At 38.8% G+C, this 23,501-nt stretch overlaps 1 protein-coding gene across 1 annotated transcript in view; it reads left to right on the forward strand.

Annotated features, from left to right (window-relative positions):
• ddb1 (damage-specific DNA binding protein 1) overlaps positions 1–23,501 on the forward strand; it is a 53,654-nt gene that overhangs the window by 11,372 nt on the left and 18,781 nt on the right. The window contains exons 7-19 of the mRNA XM_073464113.1: positions 535–693; positions 2,875–2,958; positions 3,274–3,390; positions 6,700–6,802; positions 7,515–7,590; positions 7,678–7,786; positions 11,023–11,201; positions 14,873–15,036; positions 16,627–16,734; positions 19,218–19,425; positions 19,684–19,779; positions 20,922–21,033; positions 22,418–22,541. Of these exons, the coding sequence (XP_073320214.1) occupies positions 535–693; positions 2,875–2,958; positions 3,274–3,390; positions 6,700–6,802; positions 7,515–7,590; positions 7,678–7,786; positions 11,023–11,201; positions 14,873–15,036; positions 16,627–16,734; positions 19,218–19,425; positions 19,684–19,779; positions 20,922–21,033; positions 22,418–22,541 (1,639 nt within the window). The remainder of the gene's footprint in view (positions 1–534; positions 694–2,874; positions 2,959–3,273; positions 3,391–6,699; positions 6,803–7,514; positions 7,591–7,677; positions 7,787–11,022; positions 11,202–14,872; positions 15,037–16,626; positions 16,735–19,217; positions 19,426–19,683; positions 19,780–20,921; positions 21,034–22,417; positions 22,542–23,501) is intronic.

The following is a 23,501-nucleotide window of genomic DNA, read 5'->3' on the forward strand; positions in this document are numbered from 1 at the left end:
TGTATTGTTAAATCTTTTTAAAATTCAAAAACCAAGTATTAGCCTTAAAAATCGAGTATGGGTCAGGCTGTTATGTTAAGTATTGTACAAAATTCTGTGTCACGTTACATTTCTAATCCACTTTTAAATTGTAGTTGCTCAAACATGGAAGAAGTAGTAGAAGTGTCCCAGAATCCTTCTGTTTTAGCATGAACCTCTGTATTACTCCTGTTGTAGTGTACACAGGCCCCTGAAGGGAGGCAGGCAGACTTGTTTAATGTCTACCTTTCTTGACAGGCAAAATTTGAAGAGTCTGTAGCTTTGTGTGTCAAATTCCAGCTGTACGTTGGGGAAACTCCTCAGACGATGTTTTCATAATGAGAGAGAACAAAACAAACACTGTGAAGACATGTCTCTGTGGCTGCATGTTGACATGCTCATATATAGATAATGCATGAGGTGAAGATAAAGGTTTCTTGCAAGAAGCTTTTGCAGGCTTTACCTGCACTGTAGGTGTTATTTTAATGATTTGTTGTGTTCCCCTCTCATTTACAGCAAAGCACCATTGTCTGTCACAACCGGGTTGACCCAAATGGCTCACGCTACCTGCTGGGGGACATGGAGGGGCGTCTATTTATGCTGCTGTTGGAGAAGGAGGAGTTAATGGACGGGACAGTGGCTCTCAAAGACCTGCATGTGGAGCTGCTCGGAGAGGTCCTCTATTTATCTGAATCTCTATGTGTCTTTATCTCTGTCCTCATTGTGTTCATCTACCTGGCTAGGGTACCTCCCATCTGATTCTCTTTACCTGGCTCGACCACCCTTTCTGTTGATTTTCCTCCTGCTCCCTTTTCCTTTCACTACCCCGTTTGTTACGATCGACTTTTTAATGGTTTATGGCCCTGACAGGAGCTAATGGATCAGTCTACACTTGTACAGAAGAAGAGAAAATGATCGCACCTCTTTGTTGATTGCGTGCCAGGGCGTCACTTATCCCCTTTTAAGTTGATTTAGACAACGACTGCATGTCAATACTGTGCTCGGCACTAAATCTCATGTTAAAGGCTCACAGCTTTTCACTTGTGGCACCTTTCTCTAATGACCTGCCAAGGAGTTTAGAAAGGTAAAAAGCTTTCTTGCTAGTTGCTGAGTGATGCTAGAAACAACCCAGCAGACTAGGACTGTTGAGCTAGAGACAGATTGCTTTTCAAATCATTCTTAACTTTATTGTTATGACCAACCTGCTCCGTCGACAAGCAGCAACAGCTCTACATTAAAATGTCAAACAGAAAAAACTCTTAACCATGTATCAATAATACCTGAGAGTGTAAGAACATGTTTATACCACTGAGGGTGAATCTGGAAACATCATTTATGTGTCGAACAGAGTTTGTTTGGTTTTACCTCAAAAAAGTAAACTAGCGAGAAGTAAAATTTTAAAATGAAAGGAAAGTTGCAGCGTTTATTTTATTATCTTTCTTCATTTCCATTTGGAACAACAAAATTGTGCATTATATGCTATCATTATTATGGATTACAAGGTTGGTATGGGTGCTGGAAATCCTTGAAAATGCTTGAAATTTTTTGTGGCATTTTAAAAGTGCTTGGATTTAGGATTGACTGTTTCAAATGGTAACTGCATTACACCCATAATAAGTTACTTCATATTTGCTCAGCCAGGTTATATAGGATGCCATGTCTGCATACAGACAGGTGACACAATTTGAAACATGAAACTTCTGTGTTTTCCTGTTATTTGTCAGTCTTCCATAAAATGTCCCTTGATTATGGAAAATGTATTGAACTCTGGTTTCAGTATAGCTGAACAGAGTGTTCTCAGTAACCTTTCTGTTGTTGCTGTCCGACAATTGCTAAAATAATAATTATTTTCATCATCAAGTAATCTGCCAATTATCATTATTATTTTGATTAATTGTTCAGTATTTAAAAGGTCAAAAATAATAACAATTTCCCATCCGAAATTAACAGAGCCTAAAGTGACGTCTCGTAATTGCTCATGTCATTTGGCCAACAGAGCTTTGCAAACCTCTGGTGCTCTTACTGAGACGACTAAAACAATTAAATCTATTATACCAATTGTCACTGATTAGTTTGTTGTTGATTTAGTACTGGCCAAACTCAATGTTTGCTTTTCTAAATGCTGACTTAATGTGGAAAAAATGTATTGTGAATTTGTATTTACAAATATGACTGCAGTGTGGATTAGAGCTGAAACTATTAACCAATCACGTAACTGACAGGCAAGTTATCAACTATTTTTAATGACTGATTAATCACGGGAGTCATTTTTCAAACGAAAATGTTAAATATTTGCTGGTACCAGCTTCTCCAGTGTGAGGATTCGCTGCTTTTCTTTGTCTTATATGAAACTAAACTGAATATCTTTAAGTTGTGGACTGTTGGTTGGACAAAGAGCAAATTGAAGACACCACATTAGCTTTGAGGAAATTGTGATTTATCACTATTTTCAGACATTTTTAAGGCAAAATGATTAATCAAGAAAATTATTGGCATGATCATCAAGACTTCTTGGGTACAGCGGTGTTTTGAGCTGAATATATCAGCATGCTCACGTCCACAATGCTAAAATGTGATATTAAGCAGGTATAATGTTATAACGTCATATTCACCATTTTAGTTTAATTTACTAACATGTTAATATTTCCTAAATAGCATAATACACAAAGTATAGCTGAGGTGTAGTTTTGACAGGATCATCAAAGTTGGGGAAATACAGTTGGACCAACTAACACATCGACATTGTTATTCTTAGAGCCGTGCTGCTAGCAATGCTAAAAATAATCACTAGTTGCAACCCTAGTGTGGATGTGGCCAAATAGATTGAGCTGTTTTTGTGTCTCTCTCCAATGACAGACATCCATTGCTGAGTGTTTGACCTACTTGGATAACGGTGTGGTCTTTGTGGGCTCCAGACTGGGCGACTCCCAGTTAGTGAAGGTAAGCAGAAAGTGACAGATTCACACATTCTACTATCTTCAAAATTAATTAAGTTTTTGGTTGAATGTTTTCTCATTTTTACAGCTTGTTTCAAACTTGGCATGTAATCCATAAACCTCATATCAGTGTCATATCAACGTCATATCAGTAAATTTCTTTGTTGAAGGTATTGACATTTTTCATAAGGTTGTAGTATGGCAAATATTTCGTGTTCCTTGTATTATCTTCACATTCACATAACCCTCTAACAGAATTGTGTGGAGTCTCATCCTTTTTAATTGATTTCTAAAGAGGGTTTTGTTTGTTTCTCTGCAGCTCAACGTGGACAGCAATGACCAGGGCTCATATGTGGCGGTGATGGAGACATTTACCAATCTGGGCCCCATTGTGGACATGTGTGTTGTCGACCTGGAGAGGCAAGGCCAGGGCCAGGTAATAACCGCAAGCTGACTCCTTTATTTTTGTGAAAATTGAAAAATATTTTCACATTTAATTTCAAACAGGACAAACACAACACGTCATAATACAGTTACATATTGAAAGCAAATCGTTAAGATAGAATAAAAGATTTCTTGAGGCATTTTCCAGAGAATGTGTGACATGGTGATTACTGTAACCCCTCCTAACACTCACTGGATACACTTTATTTATTCATGGTGAGTCTCCATCTGTGTTTCATCTTTATCATCCTCTTTGTCACAGCCTTCAGGGAGTCTAGGCTTATACAACCAATGCAGCCCAGTTCCTGAGTCGCGTTAGTAGTGTTTTTGTCAGCAGAATTAAGCATGCAACATACTACAGCACAAGCTCGCCGCCGGCCAGAATAACCGGGTACAAGTCTTCGGCTTCCTGTGCCTTTTTTATATGCTGGGTGTTCTTCCTTTGTCTGGTCTGTTTTGTTGCTCCTTCTTGTCCCTGTACACCTGGCATTAGCATGCTCTGCCTGTTATCCCACTGGCATCTAGATATGATTCAGCTGGACTGCAGTTACACCTGATATAAAAATGCATCCACGGTACACACACTTGAATTGGTTTTCTTGTTCCATCGCAGAAAGCCAGATTGCTGTGCATGTTATATCCTCTAATAATATTCACACCCTTTTAAACTGACAGCGAAGACTTTGTTTTGGTCTCCCTGTCTGCATATATAACAACAATCCATCATCTCTGCTGTACTAAATTTTGTTTACCTTCGACTGTTGTCAAACAGTTTGTATTCTGAATGTAATGTGATATAGCCCCTATTTAAATGTTAATATCAGATTTAAAAGTCAACAAGAAGACAGAGAATTTCATCTTTCTACCCAGTGAAGTAATTGATTTCTTTTTTCTCTCTATAATACTAAAATATTAATTATTTTATACCTCCACGCCTGCAACAGCCAGCAAGCATTATGCTTTCAGGTTGTCTGATCATCCATCTGTATGACACATTCTCTTGAATGTGGAATCTCTTCATTTTTGGCTGATAAGAAGTTGGTAGTCATATGCCATCGCAACCTTGCAAAACATGCTTTATGCCTCCATGCCGGCAGCAGTAGTGGCTAGAGGTATTATGTTTTTAGGTTGTCCATCCGTCCACATGTCTCATTCATGTGAATGTAATATCTCAAGAACCCCTTGAGGAAATTATGGTTAATTATGGAGGCTAAATGCACTGTGACATCATAATATTCTGCATCAAATGTTCTGGCCATTATTCATCGCCATAGCTCTGGAAACTGTTTTTGGTTTCTCTCGATGAACTTACACTCTAATAGATGTACAGCAGTAGTCCACAAAAAGCTCACTGATTGAGCTTCAGGTGAATGTGTCGATCTGTCCTCTGTACTCCTCTGTAAGAATAATCTCTTGCTGGAAATTGTTCACTGCAATCATACATCTCAATATAGTGATAACTAACATTTCACCAAGAACTACACTTTTTGTGAAATCCCCTGAGTGTCATCACTGCATATATTAAATGAGAGTGTGCTGTCATGAGTGAATGAGGACAGACATGGAAGTAAACTGCCACTTGACAGATTGGCAGATGCATACAACTGCAAGGCATTAATTCTTTTTATGTTCAATAAAACCAGATCTTAATGAATCAGTTTATTTTCTCTAACAACATGTAATATTTTGACAAAAACAATATTTGATTTAAACATTTGTCCTTCTATGTGTCGAATCAGTGAGGCAGCGGGAGATGAAAGAGTGAAGTAACGAGAGAGATACAGTACAGAAGGTTTTGTTGGCAGGGTTTGACTTCAGGCCTCAGGGGTACTTGATGTGGTTCCAAAGGCAACGGTCCACTAGAGCACTGAGCCGCTCTCTGGGCACGGACCAGCACTCTGAATGTATTCATCCACACACACTGGAGCTCATTTCAGTCCCAGAATGAAATCCAATCACAATCGTTTTAATTTGGCATTTTTTACAAATCCACAGAGCATTTGACCTGGTTAATTGGTGCGGACACATTCCTAGACAGTTAAGACAGTAGAGGATTGATGCGCTATTTGCAGGACGAGCACAGTTTGCAGTTAAAGCTGAGAAATTACTGTGATCAACAAACCACAGTGGGGTTTATGACAGATAAACCCTACATAAATAACAAAAACATAATATATTATGGGCAGATTATCAGGATTCAGCCAGTCCTGTGAGAGTGTGGCTGAGAGTGTGAGGGCATTTGAGAACAGGCTCGGGGGAGTTAGGTGAGTTGCCAGGTTCACAATGGTTATTTCCATTAGGATAAAGCTGTCGGGTGGCAGGTGGTAGGGGCTGAGATTATACAGGCGCGGGCATTAATCCTGTTAGTGTGCCGTGACTGGATGAATGAATAATATTCTGACGCCTTCCAGTCAGAATTATTTACCTTCAGGGGTTTCAGCACTGTTGCCAATCTCAGAGAAGCTCTGCTATAAACTGATAATGATTTACAAATCATTCACTACTACACATGTTACTGCTTCAACATTGACTTCTGCCAATACTTCCATAAATGTTGATGGCATTTACAACTACAATTTTGAATGATGCTTAAATCTTAAAGACCAAGGTAAGAAAAAGAAAAGCTTTCACAACATCACAAAGATGTTTCAGGGGAGACACCACAGGTTACATTTGAATTAAAAGATATGACCATGAAACATTTCCCAGTTGATTACTTGCATTAAGACGGCCACTACCAACTGCGACAGCATCGGCTGGTAATGTTTTCACTTTGTGACTCTGTGTGTGTGATATCGTGGCAAAATGCGGTTCTGGAGACACCTTTTTGTAGTGGGAACAAACACAGAAGCAATGCCTTCCTGTGTGTCCGTGGACAAATATTTGTCAGTGTGACAGAGCCACAGCCGTGCAAGAACATGTGTACATGTTGACAGGCGTGGGGGCTGGTGAGATCCCATCGCAAGATGGTCTGCAAATTTTTGCATTACAAGTTTTCAGAAAGTTTATATTTAATTATGAAAGAAAGGCTCTTTAATAAAATATTCACTAGTTTGCATACACCTCCAGAACAGAAATCTGAACTGAAATAAACACCTAAATGTTTACTCTGGATGTTTGCTTTCCACTAATCTGAAAGAAGAATAGCCCAAATTCTTGAACTTGACAAGTGCATGATGAAATGTTTTTTTCACCTAAAGAGAAAATAGTACAAATAGCAGGATCAACTGCATAACAACTCTATAAAAAGCAAGACAAACAAATGCGTCCATGTCTTTATGTCTTCTTTTGCTGCTTTCAGTTGGTGACATGCTCTGGTGCCTTCAAGGAGGGCTCTCTCCGGATCATTCGCAATGGCATTGGGATTCATGAGCATGCCAGCATTGACCTCCCAGGAATCAAAGGTTTGTGTGTTCTGTTTTTGTGTGTGTGTGTGTGTGTCTCTCTTCCAACGCCTCCTTCACCTTAATCTTTTACTTATTTGACAGTAGAGCCACTTCAACCTGCACATCTGGTTGCCTGGCATTGCCAAGGCGCCAGCTGTTGCTCATCAATGCTCGGCATGTGAGTGTGAGCAGATGGCTCACGTGTCATAGGTCTTGGCTCGGTACTTTCAAAAGAATGGGAGCGTTGCCAAGGCTAGGTTTGGAAACATTTGTTTTCATTTAGTAAACCAACAAGCATTGTAATTCCTGCGACAGTTAACTGTCAAGTTGAAGAATCTCATCAGGTTTAACGGGGGCAGACACCTCTTTCTCTCAGAAAATGAGGTGCCTCTCCCAAGACTGTTCTGATGCTTAAATGAGACACACAGGCCAAGTCAGGTCTGCTTGCACTTGTTAGGCTTCAGTCATTTATTGACCAGCTCTGCCCTAAAAGTCTCCGCTGCTGCCTCCATCCCCTGGCCTCTTGATGAGAGGCAATTATTCACTTAGCCAATCAATGGCTCTCTGACAGGGATCTGCAACCTGTACATCTTCCAGCATGTTAACATTTGACAGATGGAATAGTTAAAGATTGGTTTGGATACTGGCTGTATATTGTGTTTCTCCTGCTCTGCAGATTGGTGCAGAAAGTAACTTTTCTTTCCAACACCCTCTCTTGAATTCCTTTAAGGTTTGTGGCCGCTCCGCTCTGAGGCAGGCAGAGAGACAGATGACATGCTGGTGCTGTCTTTCGTGGGTCAAACACGGTGAGTGTTTTCCGTGCAGCATGCCAGATAAGTGTGGAGTCGATTCCGAATGCCTTTATCTTATCTTAAGAGCGTGTTTTCCCCCAGAGTGTTGATGCTGAGTGGCGAGGAAGTCGAAGAGACTGAACTTCCAGGCTTTGTGGACAACCAGCAGACATTTTACTGTGGAAATGTGGCGCACCAACAGCTCATTCAAGTTTGTACACACACATGCAGCACACTTCTGTTATATGTATAAAGCACTCGACATGTGCTGTCAGGTTCCTTCAGAACATGCTTTGATTTCTCATTGAATGTTTGAGCCCGTTTCCTGGAATTAGCTGACTCAACGGTATAAGCACATCCAAGTTCAAAGCAGAAATAACATATAATTTCACTAATTCAGAATCAATTATAGAAATTAATAATTCAACTGTGGCCTTTCTCTGTTTAATAAGAAATACTTTGCTGGAACTGAGTCATACATGATTGAAAGGGGCAGTTTTGAATATGAGGGTCGCAAAAGGCTTCATGTATTTTACATTTGGTTAAGACGAATACTGCACTTCATTTAAATTCTAGTTTCAGCCTTCCTTTTTGGAACGAGGATAAGACCTGCAGGGAGTTCTGCCAACTGTTAGACCCTCAACCATGAGGTTGTTATGACAACACTCTGTGTGTTTCAGGCTAGAACTCTGTTACCTCTCAGAATTGGTATTTTTATACTATAACCACACTTTTTTTACTTTTTCTTTAATCTGACTCATTTTACACTTGAAAGGCCTCAGACAAATTGCGTTGAATAATAAAAGTTGAATATTTTACTTAGACTTGCATTGAAGGCACTAGCTGTGGAGCAAGATTTTTTTACTTTGACCTTCAGCGATCTTATTAAAAAACACTGTGGTAGACAGTGTCAAGGACACTTAATAAATGGACCAAATGCAACAAAGAGACCACACAAATTTTCATTGCCCCACTTTTAGAATTTTTTTTTTTACTTTAAATCTGCAAGAATCACATATAAATTGTACACAAAGCAATATTTTTGTTTCGAACAATAAATCAAAGGAGTCTACATGAAAGAGTTGCTCATAATGCTAAACCCAAGAAGAATGAATGTCTGACTCTGCAGCTCTTTGCAGCTTTTAGCCTTGTTGTAGCTCATTATTTTGGTGTTCCAGCTCGCACATGGACTGTGTGCTTGAGCTTTTGCTGCTCCAATTAACCCTGCAATAAAAAAACTGTATGCAGCAGTTTCCTGAAAACAAGCTCAGACAAGCCGACTGTGCATTACCTGCCCACCATGAAATTGCTAAAATCTAAAGAAGCGCCTGGTAAACAACGCTAAACATCAAGAACAACCCTGATATTCTTCTTGGGGGGAGATGGAGACAAAGCCAGAGCGACTGTAAAAGACAGCTGAATATTATCAAGTTTATTGTTGCCCATAAAATCAGATAATCCTTTATTGATCCCCCAGAGGCGAAGTTTGGCCATTACAGCAGCACAAAGACATAATAAGTAGTGATAGTAATAAGAGTGACTTAGAGAATAAATCATTAAATGTATATAATATAAGAATGGAATAAAATAGAAACTATACAAGAGCGATTAGACACAAAAAACTTACTGGTGGTAGCAGTACACATAGCAGTTAATGATTGAGTCTCATTCCGTGGTCGTCATATACCGACTCCTTTTGAAATAATCAAACATCATTCTCCAGAATCACAGACTGCATCTTTAAATTGATGTGTATTACTATCTCACAACTAACTGCTAACATATGCAACTGTCTATCACGATGTAGCCAGAGTTAATAGTTAGTCATAGGTTTGATTTATCCAATTGTTTAGTTACCAGCTTCCATGGACCTCAGCTACACTTTTTTGTGTTTAGTGCCAATAAGGCATGTCATGATTATCCTGACCAAAATAATTGTGACGATATTATTCTGATAATCAGTAAAATATGCGCAAAACTCAAACATGCATACTGGAATTTTAAATGATTACATCATAGATGGGACACACATCTCTTTTTGGTGAGTAGTCCTTTCAGCAGTAAACAATCAAACAATCTTAAATAAGGTAATCATAAATCATTACATCCTGCTGCATAAATAAAGGATAAATAAATGGCGGACATCTCTTCTCTCTGTCGTTCTTTAGTTTGAATCCATAGTATTTCCACACATCCGATTTAACTTTTTCATGCAGGAGGCAGGATATGCCGCGAAAGGTACGCTGATCATATATCCTCCCACCCCAAGTGCTAATTAGCAAATATGAACCTGCTAAAATGCTAAATCAACTACGTGGTTATATGAAAAACTACTATGCTACGCGGTAAACATTATGAATTCATATATATCTATAATATCAACTTATCAACTTCCCCCACGCTCCCCAGTTGTTTGGACACTAGCTGTGTGTTCTGATATAAAACTTAACTCATGAAGAAAACATGTCCTCGCTAACACTCGCTTTAAACTTAAACTGTTTTTGTCTCTTCAGATATGCTGTGATTTGCACGTAGACAGACTGCAGAAACTGGACAATTAAATCTTCATAACTGCTTCCAAGCACTCTATTAAGGATCCAATATTGAATATATGATGAGATTTCACATTTCATTACACCTCTGTATTATCTGAGCTCCCCAACAGTGCAACACCTCCATTTATAGATTGACTGTTGTTTGAACTTGCTGCAGTCTGTTAATGAAGCTTCTTCAGCTCTTTTGTTTCGATTTATTGTCTTGCCTCTTCAGTGCTGTATGGGTCTCCTCATTATATTATTACATTTTCAATATTAAAATTTTGATTTCTCTTTAACCTGAGGGGCTTTTACCAGGTATTCACAAGCCCTTTGCTACCTGCAATACAACTGCTACAAAATTAACTTTTAGAACAATAATGAGACGTCTTGGTAACACAAACATATTGTTTTAATGTTTCATAAAGAGGATTTTTGCTATCAAACAAATGCTGGACATTTATCCTTCTTTCTTTTTTTACCAGGCCATATTTTTTTTTACACATTTGTGTTATGATTGAACTGCAGTATTTTCCAATACTGCATCCTAATTATTTAATTGTGTCTAGTGAGCAAAGTGTCAGTGTAGCCTTCAATTTGTCTTCTCTTTAACAACAAAATCGGCCTCAGAAGGATTGCTAAAAGTGTCTTTTTCTCTAGACTTAATGAATTCGTAGTCACCAGCATTTAGTGCAAAGTAATGTATCTTCTCTATACCTTAAACACAGTCTCATCACATGTTTTTTGTTAACAAAAACATAAATGCTGTAAAAAAATTGTCTTTGCAATTAATCGTAATTTTGTTTCAGCCATTAAAAAGAAAACAACCCTGGCACAAAATCACATACAAAAACAGAAATTCTGTGCAAAATAATATTCTCTAAAAAAAGGAAAAATGTGTGTTTGCCTACAGATAACGTCAGGCTCTGTGCGCCTGGTGCTCCAGGAAAGCAAGGCATTAGTGAGTGAGTGGAAGGAGCCACAGGGCAGGAACATCAGCGTGGCCGCCTGCAACCACACTCAGGTGGTGCTCGCCGTGGGACGGGCCCTCTACTACCTGCAGATCCTAGCTGGAGAGCTCAAACAGATCAGGTAGGACAGAGATACACAAGGCGTAGCCCCATTATAAGTTTAATGATATTTTCGGGCAATACATGACTTCTTCCTCTTCTATAAACACAGCTAGTCAAAGTCATGCTGTAAGCACTTTGTATCATGCAGCATACAGTTGCCCAAAGCTTTTTCTTGTGATATACACTTCCTTATATAAACATCTATATTATCCTACCTAAGGGTGTATTATTAAATTCAGGATATCTAGAGATCTCCTGGTATGACATTCAAAAAGACATGGAAGTCAATTGAATGAGAGGACACACAACATCAACCATGTGCTTTAAAGGAATAGTTTGACATTTTGGGAAATATATTACTCACTTTTCTGGCAAGAGTTATGTAAGAACATTGAAACCTTTCTCATGTTTGTACGTTAAATAAGTAACTGGTGAGCTTAGCTAGAGAAGTTATAAGAGAGAAGAATAACTATGTCCCACCCCTTCCCCTCAAAAGCCAATCATCTGCCTTACTACAGCCGAACCATGAAAAATATCAGCCAATCATGTTGTTGTACAAATGCGAGCATGCAGTTGAGATTCATGACACTTTCAACCAATCCCAAAGTGTCAGACGTGCAGCTGCTAATGGACCTCCTATAGGCATAGAAGTGGAGGATATCACACTAATGCACAGGTATACCGAGAAGGGTGATGTTATTTAATATTAGCATTAAAAACTCTTATTTGTTAAAGTGCTCTGGTGGGATGAGCTGATGGCATCACATCTCTGCACAAGGAATGAAGCCCTAAAAAAAGTTGGTGTATTGAAACCTTGCACATGCGTAGTAGAAGTACAACCTTTGGGGGAAGAAAGCATTTTAAATGTATTTGACCTTCACACAAAGACTGAAAATAGAAAGAAATTGCTCGTATGGATTAAACAAACAAGATAGAACATGCTAATTAATGATTAACAACACAGAGAACATGACTTTACTGACTTAGGCGGCCCTCTCACATTCCTGGATTTCTTGATTATACAAGGCGGCATAATACGCATCATTATACTTCATGTCCTGTGCTTGTGCTCGTGCATGAGCAACCGTACCGTGCTGAAGCACACCTCTTCCAACCGTGCCAGGGCCAAGGAAGTGTACCGTGCTTGAGTCTGGTACGGCGCGCTCACACTAGTCAAACAAACTGGAATTTGGGGGTCAAATGTGCTTGGGCACGGTACGGATAGCCTATTGTGAGTGCGCCCTTAGCTGTTTTTTCCTTTGTCTTTGTGCTAAACTAAGCTAACCGGTTGCTGTTTGTAGCTTCGTATGTCCCGTACAAACTTGAGAAAGGTCTCCATCCTCTTATCTAACTCTCACCAAGAAAGTGAATGAGCCTACTTCCCAAAAATATCAAAACTATTTCTTTAACGCCTACCATGTTGGTCTGTGGGTACAAACTGGATCAGATTGAAAGATGAGAAAAGCTTAAGAGTAAAAAAAAAAATGTCTGATTTCATCCCTTCAGTTTATCCCCTGGCTGTGATCTTTTAAAAAAGATTCCCCTTAGCTTGAATGTTACGATACATATCGCAATTGCTCGTCGGTCAAGTAAGTTATTTTTTAGGTGACAAAGTCGACTGCAGAGACTGAAGTCTTCATGCCTTGCCAGGAAATTTAAAAAATCATGATACTCCAAAGTACTTTAGTTAACAAATTAATTAAATTAATAGAATTGCAGGTTAATTAAATAGTTAATATGAAGCAGCAGCAGGGGAGAACCTTACATACGAGTGCATACACAATACCCAACAGAACTGTTGTATGAAAGCTTAATTAACCAAACATTAATTTACTGTATTCCCTGTAGTTCAACTTTGTCTCTGACTTGGTTATGTGTAATTATCTTATCTGCACCACCTTACCTTCATTTTAAAATTTGTTTGAGCTGAGGGATTTGAATCTCATTTTTAAGTCTGTAGTTTATGGTACAGTAGAATTGTAGAGTCCTACATTTTATTATATGTCTTTCACATTACTTTTGAAGTCTACCCTTGTGGCTGTCTGCGTCAGTATTGCGATAAAACAGTTTGAGCCACTATTTTTACAGTAATTTTTAAAAAGTAAAGGGTACACAAAATGTTTTTTCCAGAGAAAGATGCACAGCTTGCAAAAACGGCCACCAGGGCTGCTTGAGGCTTGAGTGTTTGTTTGCAGTGTGTTGGATGATGAAACAGTGAAAGAGACAGAGTGAAGTGTCTCAGCAGAGCTGTGAAATGTTTGGCCTCCATCAATAAACTGCTGGTTTCCTCTATGACTTACAAACCTCTGGAAAGACTAGATAGTCATAGTAGGATTAAAGGTGTTTACATGGCTGAAATGCTCTTCTGTCATGCAATTAAAGGGTAAGTACTCAACACACTGTAGAGTGATTATCCTTACATTATATTTGCATTATTGATGAGCCTTGTTCTATTACAACTCAGGAGTTCAGGCCCCTTTTTTTTTATTAACAAGTGACATCATCTTGTTCCCTCCTCATTTTCATTATAAAGCTAATGTTAGCATTCAATCACTTTCCAGCTAACATTACAGTTTCATTACATCTAGTGCATTTTACTTCCAGGCTAAAATAAATGTGTCGCAGATGTGTGATGATATTGTAGTTAATTTATGGCTTTCCTGTTGTACCCTGTAACACAATCAAACAGTAATGTTAGCTACCATTTGGTTGAATGCTAATGTTCGTTGTTGTTCAATGGAAGCTAATGGCTTATCAAATAGCCTGCGTTGTTTTACCTTGAAATATGGTCCAGTGTTGCTCTGGTTTTTTACTATCCATTGTCTTTTCGGTTTCTGATTGATCAGGAAGCGGTGAAATGATAACATCACATTCCTTACTCCCTGACATCAGAGAAAAATGGCCGTGTGAATATGATCTATGCTGATTAAGCCCATAGCGGCAAGATACATTTCTCTGTACTTCGCAGTATACTGGAGTTTTTAAATTGGTATCTGTGGTGACTTTTCCACGCAGGTGCACCACCAGTGATGTGTAAAACATCAAATTCTGCAGTGCAGGTTTAATTTTTTTTTAAATGACAAGTTTAAGAGTTGGCTGAGAAAACATGAATAAAATCCTTTATTGTGATAAATTCAATTATATATTGCCATGTCGAGCTATGTAATGATATCCTAAATTTTCAAGAAATTCAATTCAGAACCTGTTTGTGGATAATATAACCTGTTAGGAATGTCTGTTTTTGTCTGATCCAGTGAATTTACTGACAAATCAAGATATTTCATTACATTGATGTTAACGCCATTAAACACAATATAATATTTCCTTAAGTTAATCTTAATACATTATCCATAATGGACAGAGATAATGGAGAATAGCTACTTTGGTCTAATTAGACAAATTCATATCATTACAAACCATCACAAACAAGCGTATGCACAAACTAACAAAAATCTTGATGCCTGTCCACACACTGTATGAGTTCCTGCCACAGTTCTGCAGATGTGCAATGAATGTTCGTCTGGGAACTTCAGCCAGTGTGAACTCCAAGCTTAGCACTATAGATGACTGACACATTTTTCAATTTACATCTCACACGAGAAAAAAATTATGTTCTGGGTCACTAAGACATTTATGTCTCGCTGTGTGTGTCAAACTTTAACTTTCTCACGTCCTCTACACCTCCCTTAGCACCACAGAGATGGAGCATGAGGTGGCGTGCCTGGACATCACACCTTTGGGGGACGGCGGTGGTGAGTCACCGCTCTGCGCTGTGGGACTCTGGACCGACATCTCAGCCCGTGTGCTCAAACTGCCCTGCTTCACAGCCCTGCACAAGGAAATGCTGGGTGGAGGTGAGAGAAAAGAGAAGAGGGTGTGCTGTTAGGAGAAAAGGAAAGCTGTTACTGGCTTGTGAAGAGAGACCGTTTGATGCACATAATGTCACATCAATTGAAGTGCCTTTTGTAGCCCATATTCCACATACAGTGTCTCAGTAGGTTCCACAGATCCAAAAAGGCAATGACTCCTAACTCCTAACATAACTAGGGCTGTCTCAGTAAGCTAGAAAAACCCCTGATCTTCACAGTTAAAGGGGGAAGTTTTCAAAGCCTGAAGACAGTCGTGGGCGACAAACTGTGTTTGACAGCACAAAGCATCACGGCATCACCTGTGTCAATAATTTTAATCTCAGTATCACTGATGACAGTCACAACAAATGGACAAAACAGGAAATGATAAAAGAACAGTAACATTTTTTTTTTTTTAAAGTTTTTTAGTATCACCTATAACACTCATTTTGATTTTCTGATTGCTAAGAAATTCCAAAGAGATGCCTTTAAAAAAAATAAAGATAAAGATTGATATAGAGCCCCTCATCTTTCCCTTATACCCAACTTCAATCTGTCCATTCATATAAGAGGACTGTGGAACTATTGCTTTAAGAAATCCAATCAATAAGTGAAATGAATGGGTCTGTAATAACGTAGAAGTAGCTAAAATAGAATCTCCCATTAAGTACCTCATTTTTTAGTACTTTAACATTAACTATGCTGCCAACCCAGTTGCATTAAGTGTCCCATTAAGACGCTTGACAAGTATTTAAACTTGTGTTAAAATATGCAGGAGAGAACTTGACTACTTTTTTGGTTAAACTTATCAAAAAGTCAGCAGTCACTGGAGACAAAGTTTCATAACATGGTGTACCAGCACAGGAAGGACTCTTACTTTCCACTTTAAATTCTTCACCCATGAAGAATTTTTCCACACTCTTTCCCAAAGTGTCAGACGTTATTTTCCAAGTGCATTTGAGTGACAGCTGCTCCATGCTCAAACTCTGCAGACTGTGCTCACTCCCCCTAACAAGGACAATGTGACTGCAGACTGTTTAAAACAGGAAACCTGCTAATTAAAAGCTAATATCTAAGTTTTTATATTTTTGGCTTATCGTCAGAAGAGTTTTTAACACTACACAGCTGCAATTAACCTGAATTATTTATTAATTATCTTTTTTTTCACCTTTCTGTATGAGAGATGTGTAAAGTAAACACAGCCCTTTGTTTGTTTGGCCCTCTTATTTAAAATAATTGATGTACATTACCATGGAAACAAGTAATCTTACAAGTCTCTACATTTACAGACTTTTTTACACTGCCACATTGTGAGAGTCAGCCAGCAAGCATTTAATCAGAGCCAATTTTTTTTTTATATAATTGGCCTGCAGACAGTGAAAACGGAGGTTTGGGAAACAGAAAAGACGGAAGACTTTATTTTTACCCTGCAGCATTCAAATGTTTTTTTTCCCCAAAAGTTAACAGCCAGTCTGGGCTCATTGATTTTTCTGACGGAGACATTCGTCTAGACATTTATCACTTTGGTGTTCATCCATGAACCTGTGAACCCGGAGTACAAGAAAAATAAATCATTTTACTGTGTGTGTCCCTCAGAGATCATCCCTCGCTCAATCCTAATGACCACTTTTGAAGGCAGCTACTACCTGCTTTGTGCGCTTGGAGACGGAGCGCTCTTCTACTTTGGTCTGGACCTGCAGACTGGTAGGTCCTTCACAGCACCATCACTACACCGGTTAGATGAAAGAGAGCCTTCAGGCAGGGCCGGTGGCGGCTGTCTGAAAACATGTTCATTTTTAGAATATTATTTCATGGAGAATTGCATAACTGCCAGATTTCTAGTTGGATATAATGATGGGAAAACTTTGCAGCCTTAAGAAAGTAATGCTGTGAGTTTGAGTGAAAGCCTGCTGTTTGAATACGAAATATGTTTTATTGATTTAATCAAACACTGCGATTTCAGAGACAGAATACCTTAGACCTTCATATGGATTAAGCAAGTTTTTTTTTCAAGTTCAGATTTATTTTGGTATGTGTTTGAGTGACAGTGAGAGAACCTGGTGCAGTTTTGTCTATGCTGTCAAATATAGTTCCTTAAAAGAAAGAAACCAAATCAGCTAAGATAATTGCAGTCAGTGCCTCCATATTAACTTTTTCAAACATCAGAGCAGCAGGATTTTTGAAGATACAGCTTAATGCAGGCAGCCAATCAGGAGCCATTAAACATGCGATATCTGATTATTTCCACCACTTGGGGCAGTGGAAAGAGTAATGAACACAACGATGACATATAATCAGCTTTTATGTATATATGACATTAGTGTTGGCAAGCAGCTGCTTATTTAATGTCCAGCAGTTACAGAACAACATTGTCATTCATTTGGAGTCGTGTTTGTGGCCACCTGGTAATAGTTTTTGGTCTGGCTCTTTAGCTGTTAAATTCTCCACTGTGGTGACCAGCTAGTCTCTAACTGTATGCATCTGTCTGCTGTTCGGTGCTAAACAGGAACTGTTCAGGAGACTTTTGTTGCTTCTTCTCTGAAAACAACTGCCTGCCGTGTCTGAAAACAATGCTATGAGCAGTGACAGTGAACCAGTGACCTCAATTTCTTTCAGAATGCAGCATCAAGATCAAATAAATTCCACCATGTTTGACTGAAACAGTAATAAGGTGGTGTAGCATTGCTTGCCAAAATGTATTATTATTTAGTATTGCTGGTCACAGTAAAAGCAGCAGAGGCTATATCCTGACGTTTTGTCTGTAGTGACTCATTCAACTCCATCCTGCACTTTCTGTTTTATAGCTTTATAGTGCCTATTGTCAGAGTTACTCCCTGTCTGCTGGATGCTCAAGTCTTTCTAACTCCACAGCTTTCGGTTCTGTCTCCGAACCCGATAATAGATGATGTCACTGAAATGACATCACCAGGTCAAGACACCCAGGTGATGTAATTTTATGGGATGAAAATAAGTCAATTAAAAGCCACAGAAAATATTATACAGCTTCTTACAGGCTGTGTTGTTCTCCCTGTTAGGAACAAATTCACTTTGACATTTAAAAGCTGTGTAATAACCCTTTAATTGATGTATTATTGAATTGCTGTCTCTTCCAATTAAACATGACTTCAAGGTCTCTCTTTTGACTGTTAAATAGATGCATGGATGGGAATCATCTTGTTTGTTCAACCTTATGGGGGCATATGTTCTCAATGAATATTTTATTAATATTTGTTATATTTGAAGAATAAACGGGAAATCAGTGGTGTTGGAATTGGATTTCGCTCTCATTACTCACCATGACGGCTAATATAATTAGCAATTTTAATGTAGAGACTAAAGAAGCCCTTTTAACCCTGTATTATCATATAGATGTCTGTATGTATTTATTGCTTGGTCTATAAAATGTCAGAAAATAGTTAAAACAATTGCATTATAATTATAACATTTTGCAATTACATGATACAAACAAAAGCAGCAAAGTCTCACTTGAGAAGCTGGAACACAAGAAAGTTTGACATTGGTGCTTCATAAAAATAAGGAAAGGTTAATTGATTATCAAAATACTTGCAGATTTATTATGTTGACTGATTAATCGATCGGTAGACTAATCATTAGGTCTCTAGTGTCAATTCAGTCAAAGAAACCCCTGCACCAACTGCAGTCAGTGAATCATGAATCGTATATAATGAGGTTATTTAATGTTCTTAGAAAACATATTGTTTTAAATCTAATCAAAAACAGGAAGACACTCACAACCAGAATATTATTCTATGTTTAAATGTACTTATTTGTTTTGCTTTAGTTTGATCAGCTCATAGTCATGAAATCTGTCAGTGGTCAAAAACCACAAATATGAGGACGGCAAAAGGGAAAGCTTATGCAAAGTGTATGTACCACTAAGACATAATAAGACTATAAGTTGCACACAAATCAAACTTAAGAATTGATTCAATGAGCAGAGAAACATAACTAAGGCATATGCTTCCATCGAGGGCTGAAGGGCACATGAAACCAGTCGTGTTTGAAGAGCATTTAAATTTAGACAAATATTCTGCACACAAGGACAAACTTTATTGGCTGAAGGCACTCAGCCAGTCGCTCTGCTGACCCAAACAATGATTAGTACACCCACCTTCCATCCTGGTGTTAAACTGGTTTATGTTTCAATCTTTTCTTTCTTCCCCCAGGCGCCCTGAGTGAGCGTAAGAAAGTCACCCTCGGCACCCAGCCCACTGTGCTGAGGACCTTCAGATCCCTGTCAACCTCCAATGTCTTTGCCTGCTCCGACCGACCCACCGTCATCTATTCCTCCAACCACAAGCTGGTCTTCTCCAATGTCAACCTCAAGGAGGTCAATTATATGTGCCCACTCAACTCTGAGGGCTATCCTGACAGGTCAGCAGCAGAGTTTTGTCTACTGGTGGTTTAACTAAGGAAGCTCTTGTTTTTTATGATTTCTTCTTTTGTGCTTTGAAGAGTTCACAAACACAAACTAAACTTTGTTTTGTTTTGATCATCAAGTCTATAAAGCCGACTCAGATGTATTCTCTTATAGAAGATGATATAATCTAACTTTGTTTTGATTTGTAGAAAGTGGGTGTATTTCCTCTTATCCCCCTGACTAATGCTGCATCTTGATTTTTTTTTTCACAGTCTGGCTCTGGCCAACAACAGCACTCTGACCATCGGCACCATTGACGAGATTCAGAAACTCCACATCCGCACTGTTCCCCTCTATGAGTCTCCCAGGTCAGTCGCCTTGACAAACAAGCTAGAATTGACCTTTTTAAATGAACATTTTACACCGATCATCTGTAGGTGAGATGAGATAAGATAAGTTGAGATAAAACTTTATCATACCTGCCAAAGTGATCAAAAATCAACATCTAAATTTCACATCACAAAAAAATTACGTTATGAGTAAGTGTGTGAGAGCCTTCAAAAGAAGAAGATAAAAGATGAAATGATGCTTGTGCTGGGTTGTGTTGCCAGGTAGACGACAGATATCCCACACGGAAACGGCCATTTGATTTGTATGTAATCCAGGGATTAATGTGAGAAATTACCAATCAGGAGCACAGTGGGATAAAGGGTTAAAAACAGGGAGACTCATGCTAACACTCCTGATTCACGCAAATCAGGAGTGTTGGTAGGTGTGCTTTATTGATTCCGCCAGGGAAATTCAGTTTTTACAATAGTTTAGAAGCAAAGGGAAATACGAGATTGAGCAGGAGATATAAATGAAACAAGATAAAGCAAGACAATAAAAGAGAACAAATAAGATAAATGAAAATAAATAAATACATAAGGATTAAAGACTAAATACACTAGAGCTGCAACAGTGAGTTGACTTATCAATCGAAATAAAATGTCTAAAGATCTATTGATTATCAAAAGGGTTAAGTAATTTTTCAAGCAAAAATGTCAAACATCTGTAGGTGTCAGCTTCTTAAATGTGAAGATTTTCTGCTTTCTCTGTCATTTGTCATAGCAAAGATAGTGAAGAGTCTTTGGGTTTTGGACTTTTGGTTGGAAATGAGTGTGAAAATACTCAGTAGTTGCAGCCTTGATTTAAACAATACACCTTTCACATACACAGACAAATATGCTGCTTCATGTTTGCTCTGATTCCGATGACCTTCTGCTGTTTGATTTGTCAGTCACCTGTTTGTGCTCAAATGTTTAAGAGGCAGCCATTTTTCAGCGTTGCTAAATAAGTTATCAAAAGGTTGCCTGTTATTCAGTCAAAAAACAGAACAGCCTCCTAGGGTACCTTCTTTTGTTTAGTTACCCTGTTTACTGTTTTCATGTTTACTAGTGCCTTCCTTTTTGCTTTTCTCACTCTTCTTCCGTGTCTCTCTCTCTTTCTCCCTCTGTTGATGCTCCACCAGGCGGATCTGCTACCAGGAGGTTTCCCAGTGTTTCGGGGTTTTGTCCAGCAGGGTGGAGATTCAGGATGTGAGCGGCACCACATCTGCCGTTCGCCCCAGCGCGAGCACTCAGGTACTGTAGCTTCATGTTGTGTTTGGATAATAAACACCTGAGGGCTTGTTTGTTTTGCACTCTTATCTAACCAGGCATGCTGACAAAGAAAATTATTTATAACGTTAACTGGGAGCTTGTCAGGAAAACTAATGTTTTTTTCCTGTCAGACACTTCACAGGTGTACTGGAAGTAGATTTTCTAAACCCAGGACTTACATTTTATTGTTGTTGCGCTCGGTTTCATTTACTTTCATGATTTGGGCAAAAATTAAAGAGAGAAAAAACTGTTATATATCAGCTGAGCATTGGTATCAATAAAAATTCTATCGGCAAAAAAGATAACATTCACTGACAGCAGCAGCCGGATTTCATCTCTTGGTGCGCTGGCACCTTCATGAGCTTAAGGCTCGTGACATCCCTGCCATCAGTTCGTGAGGCTATGGAATTACTGAAAAACGCTCCTCATTGAGTAGGTAGTTGTATAGTGGGCTAAAAAGGCTTTGAAGCGTGAAAGAAGGAAGGTTGTTTCATAAATATGTATGATAGAATCTGTGCTCAATCAAAGATAGTGTACTGAAGGGCTGAATGACTTCAAAACTGTTCTTTTTTCCCTGGCACGAAAGGAAGAATTGATTACAACACAAAATTAACAACAACCACAAAAAAAAACCATCATTATCGGCACCAGCCCAGAATTTCACAATCAGTGTATCCCTTGTTTTTTTGTAATTTTTACTTGATTATCTACCCTCCAGAAATATGATTTGTTTTAAAAAGTGTAATTATAATCAAAATTCTATAATATATTCCCTCATTTTATGGTTTCAGTACTCCTCCAGAGACATGTAGGCTGTGAGAGAGTGTAGGCCATTTTGAAAGCGTTGCATCTCCTTGAGCTAAATCTGGCTGTTGCGAGAGTTCAAATCAAGTTCAAATGACATTAAACATAATCGTTTTTTGTTTGATTTGTCATCAAAGAATACTGACAATGATGATTCAGCTGCCAAGAAAGAAAAGCAGGAGCATAATTTAGAATAGACTTGTACTGGGAGAGAAATCAAAAAGTCCTTTCAGCCAGATCAACAGCGACAGCATGCGTTGTGTCCACTCAGCTTGGCTCTACAGCTGCCCCAAGGGGACAGGTGGGTACTGTGTTTGTGTTTGAATTTACTGCTGCAGCTCATGACTTAGTGGAAACAAAGCAGAGCCAGAGCCTCTCACACATAATGACCAGAAAGATGTTTACCTGATTTTAAATGCTGCACATCTGGTGCTGCAGATGGTGCCGACTGTGCTGCTGAGCTCCTGCAGAAATCCACATTTGAATTAGTTAATACTGTTTATTAGGTTGCTTTGTCCCTACCTCTCCTCCTGTCCCATCTCATAAATCCACATCCTTGCAGGCTCTCTCCAGCAGTGTGAGCTCCAGCAAGCTCTTCCCCAGCAGCACTTCTCCCCACGAGACCTCCTTCGGTGAGGAGGTGGAGGTTCACAGTCTGCTCGTGGTGGATCAGCACACCTTTGAAGGTGAGACAGCTGGGTGTGCATTTACATTTGATCTCATGGAAGTGATGTTTCAACATGGAGCTTCTGATGGCAAAACACTGCCCTCAGCTCAGTGAATAACCAGGTCAATGCAGAAAACTCTCTTTGGTGCCAGTGTTCATTTATCAAGCTATCGTTTTGCCACGTGGGATCTGAAAATGTGTGCACACTTATTTTACCAATCAGGCAGGCTTGTATTTATCTATTCATCATCTTATATTTAATCTAATGCACTATTTAAATATTTGTTAGTTACTGTAAGATATTTTTTTGTACTTGGTACTGTTTTTGTTAACATTATTACTCAATATCTAGAACTCACACAGGCGCTTTATGGAAACTGAATAATTGAACACATTGGGGCGTCATGCAGATGATTTCCATGGTGAAGCCCACCGAATGTGGCAGGTTTTTGCTCCAGTCTGTTTTGCAATGCAGATTTTGCTGCGCCAAGCCTTCCTTTTAAAGATCCAAGAGTTACCACCTCTGCATAAATTAGGGTATGTTATATGTAAATGGTATGCAAATAAGGGACTGGTTCAACACGTTTTGTCCACAGCTGACTCCACTTCCACTTTATCAGTGTTCGATCAGATAACGGCTCATTCAGAGGTTGTGAGATTTTCATCAATCAAGATGTGAAGACATTCTTGAGCAGTAGCGTGGTGCCTGGTACACTACAGATGTGTGTTTCTCAATGAGCATTGAGATCACTGATGCGTATAACTGCACTCTTTAAGATGAGAAATGCAGGGTTGATATACAAAGTGAAATCAATCATTCGGTTACTGCCACACCACCAAAAATTGCAGTTCTTAATAATAAGGTTTGTTGTTGTCTGTTATGAGCATTACCGTCTCAGTCATACACCACTGTAAAAACAACAATGGCTGTGTCAGATCAGTTTTAATAGACAGCAAATTTTCTGCATCGCTTGATGTT

This window comes from Pagrus major, chromosome 4 (genome assembly GCF_040436345.1).
Source record: "Pagrus major chromosome 4, Pma_NU_1.0".
NCBI classification, from domain to species: Eukaryota; Metazoa; Chordata; class Actinopteri; order Spariformes; family Sparidae; genus Pagrus; species Pagrus major.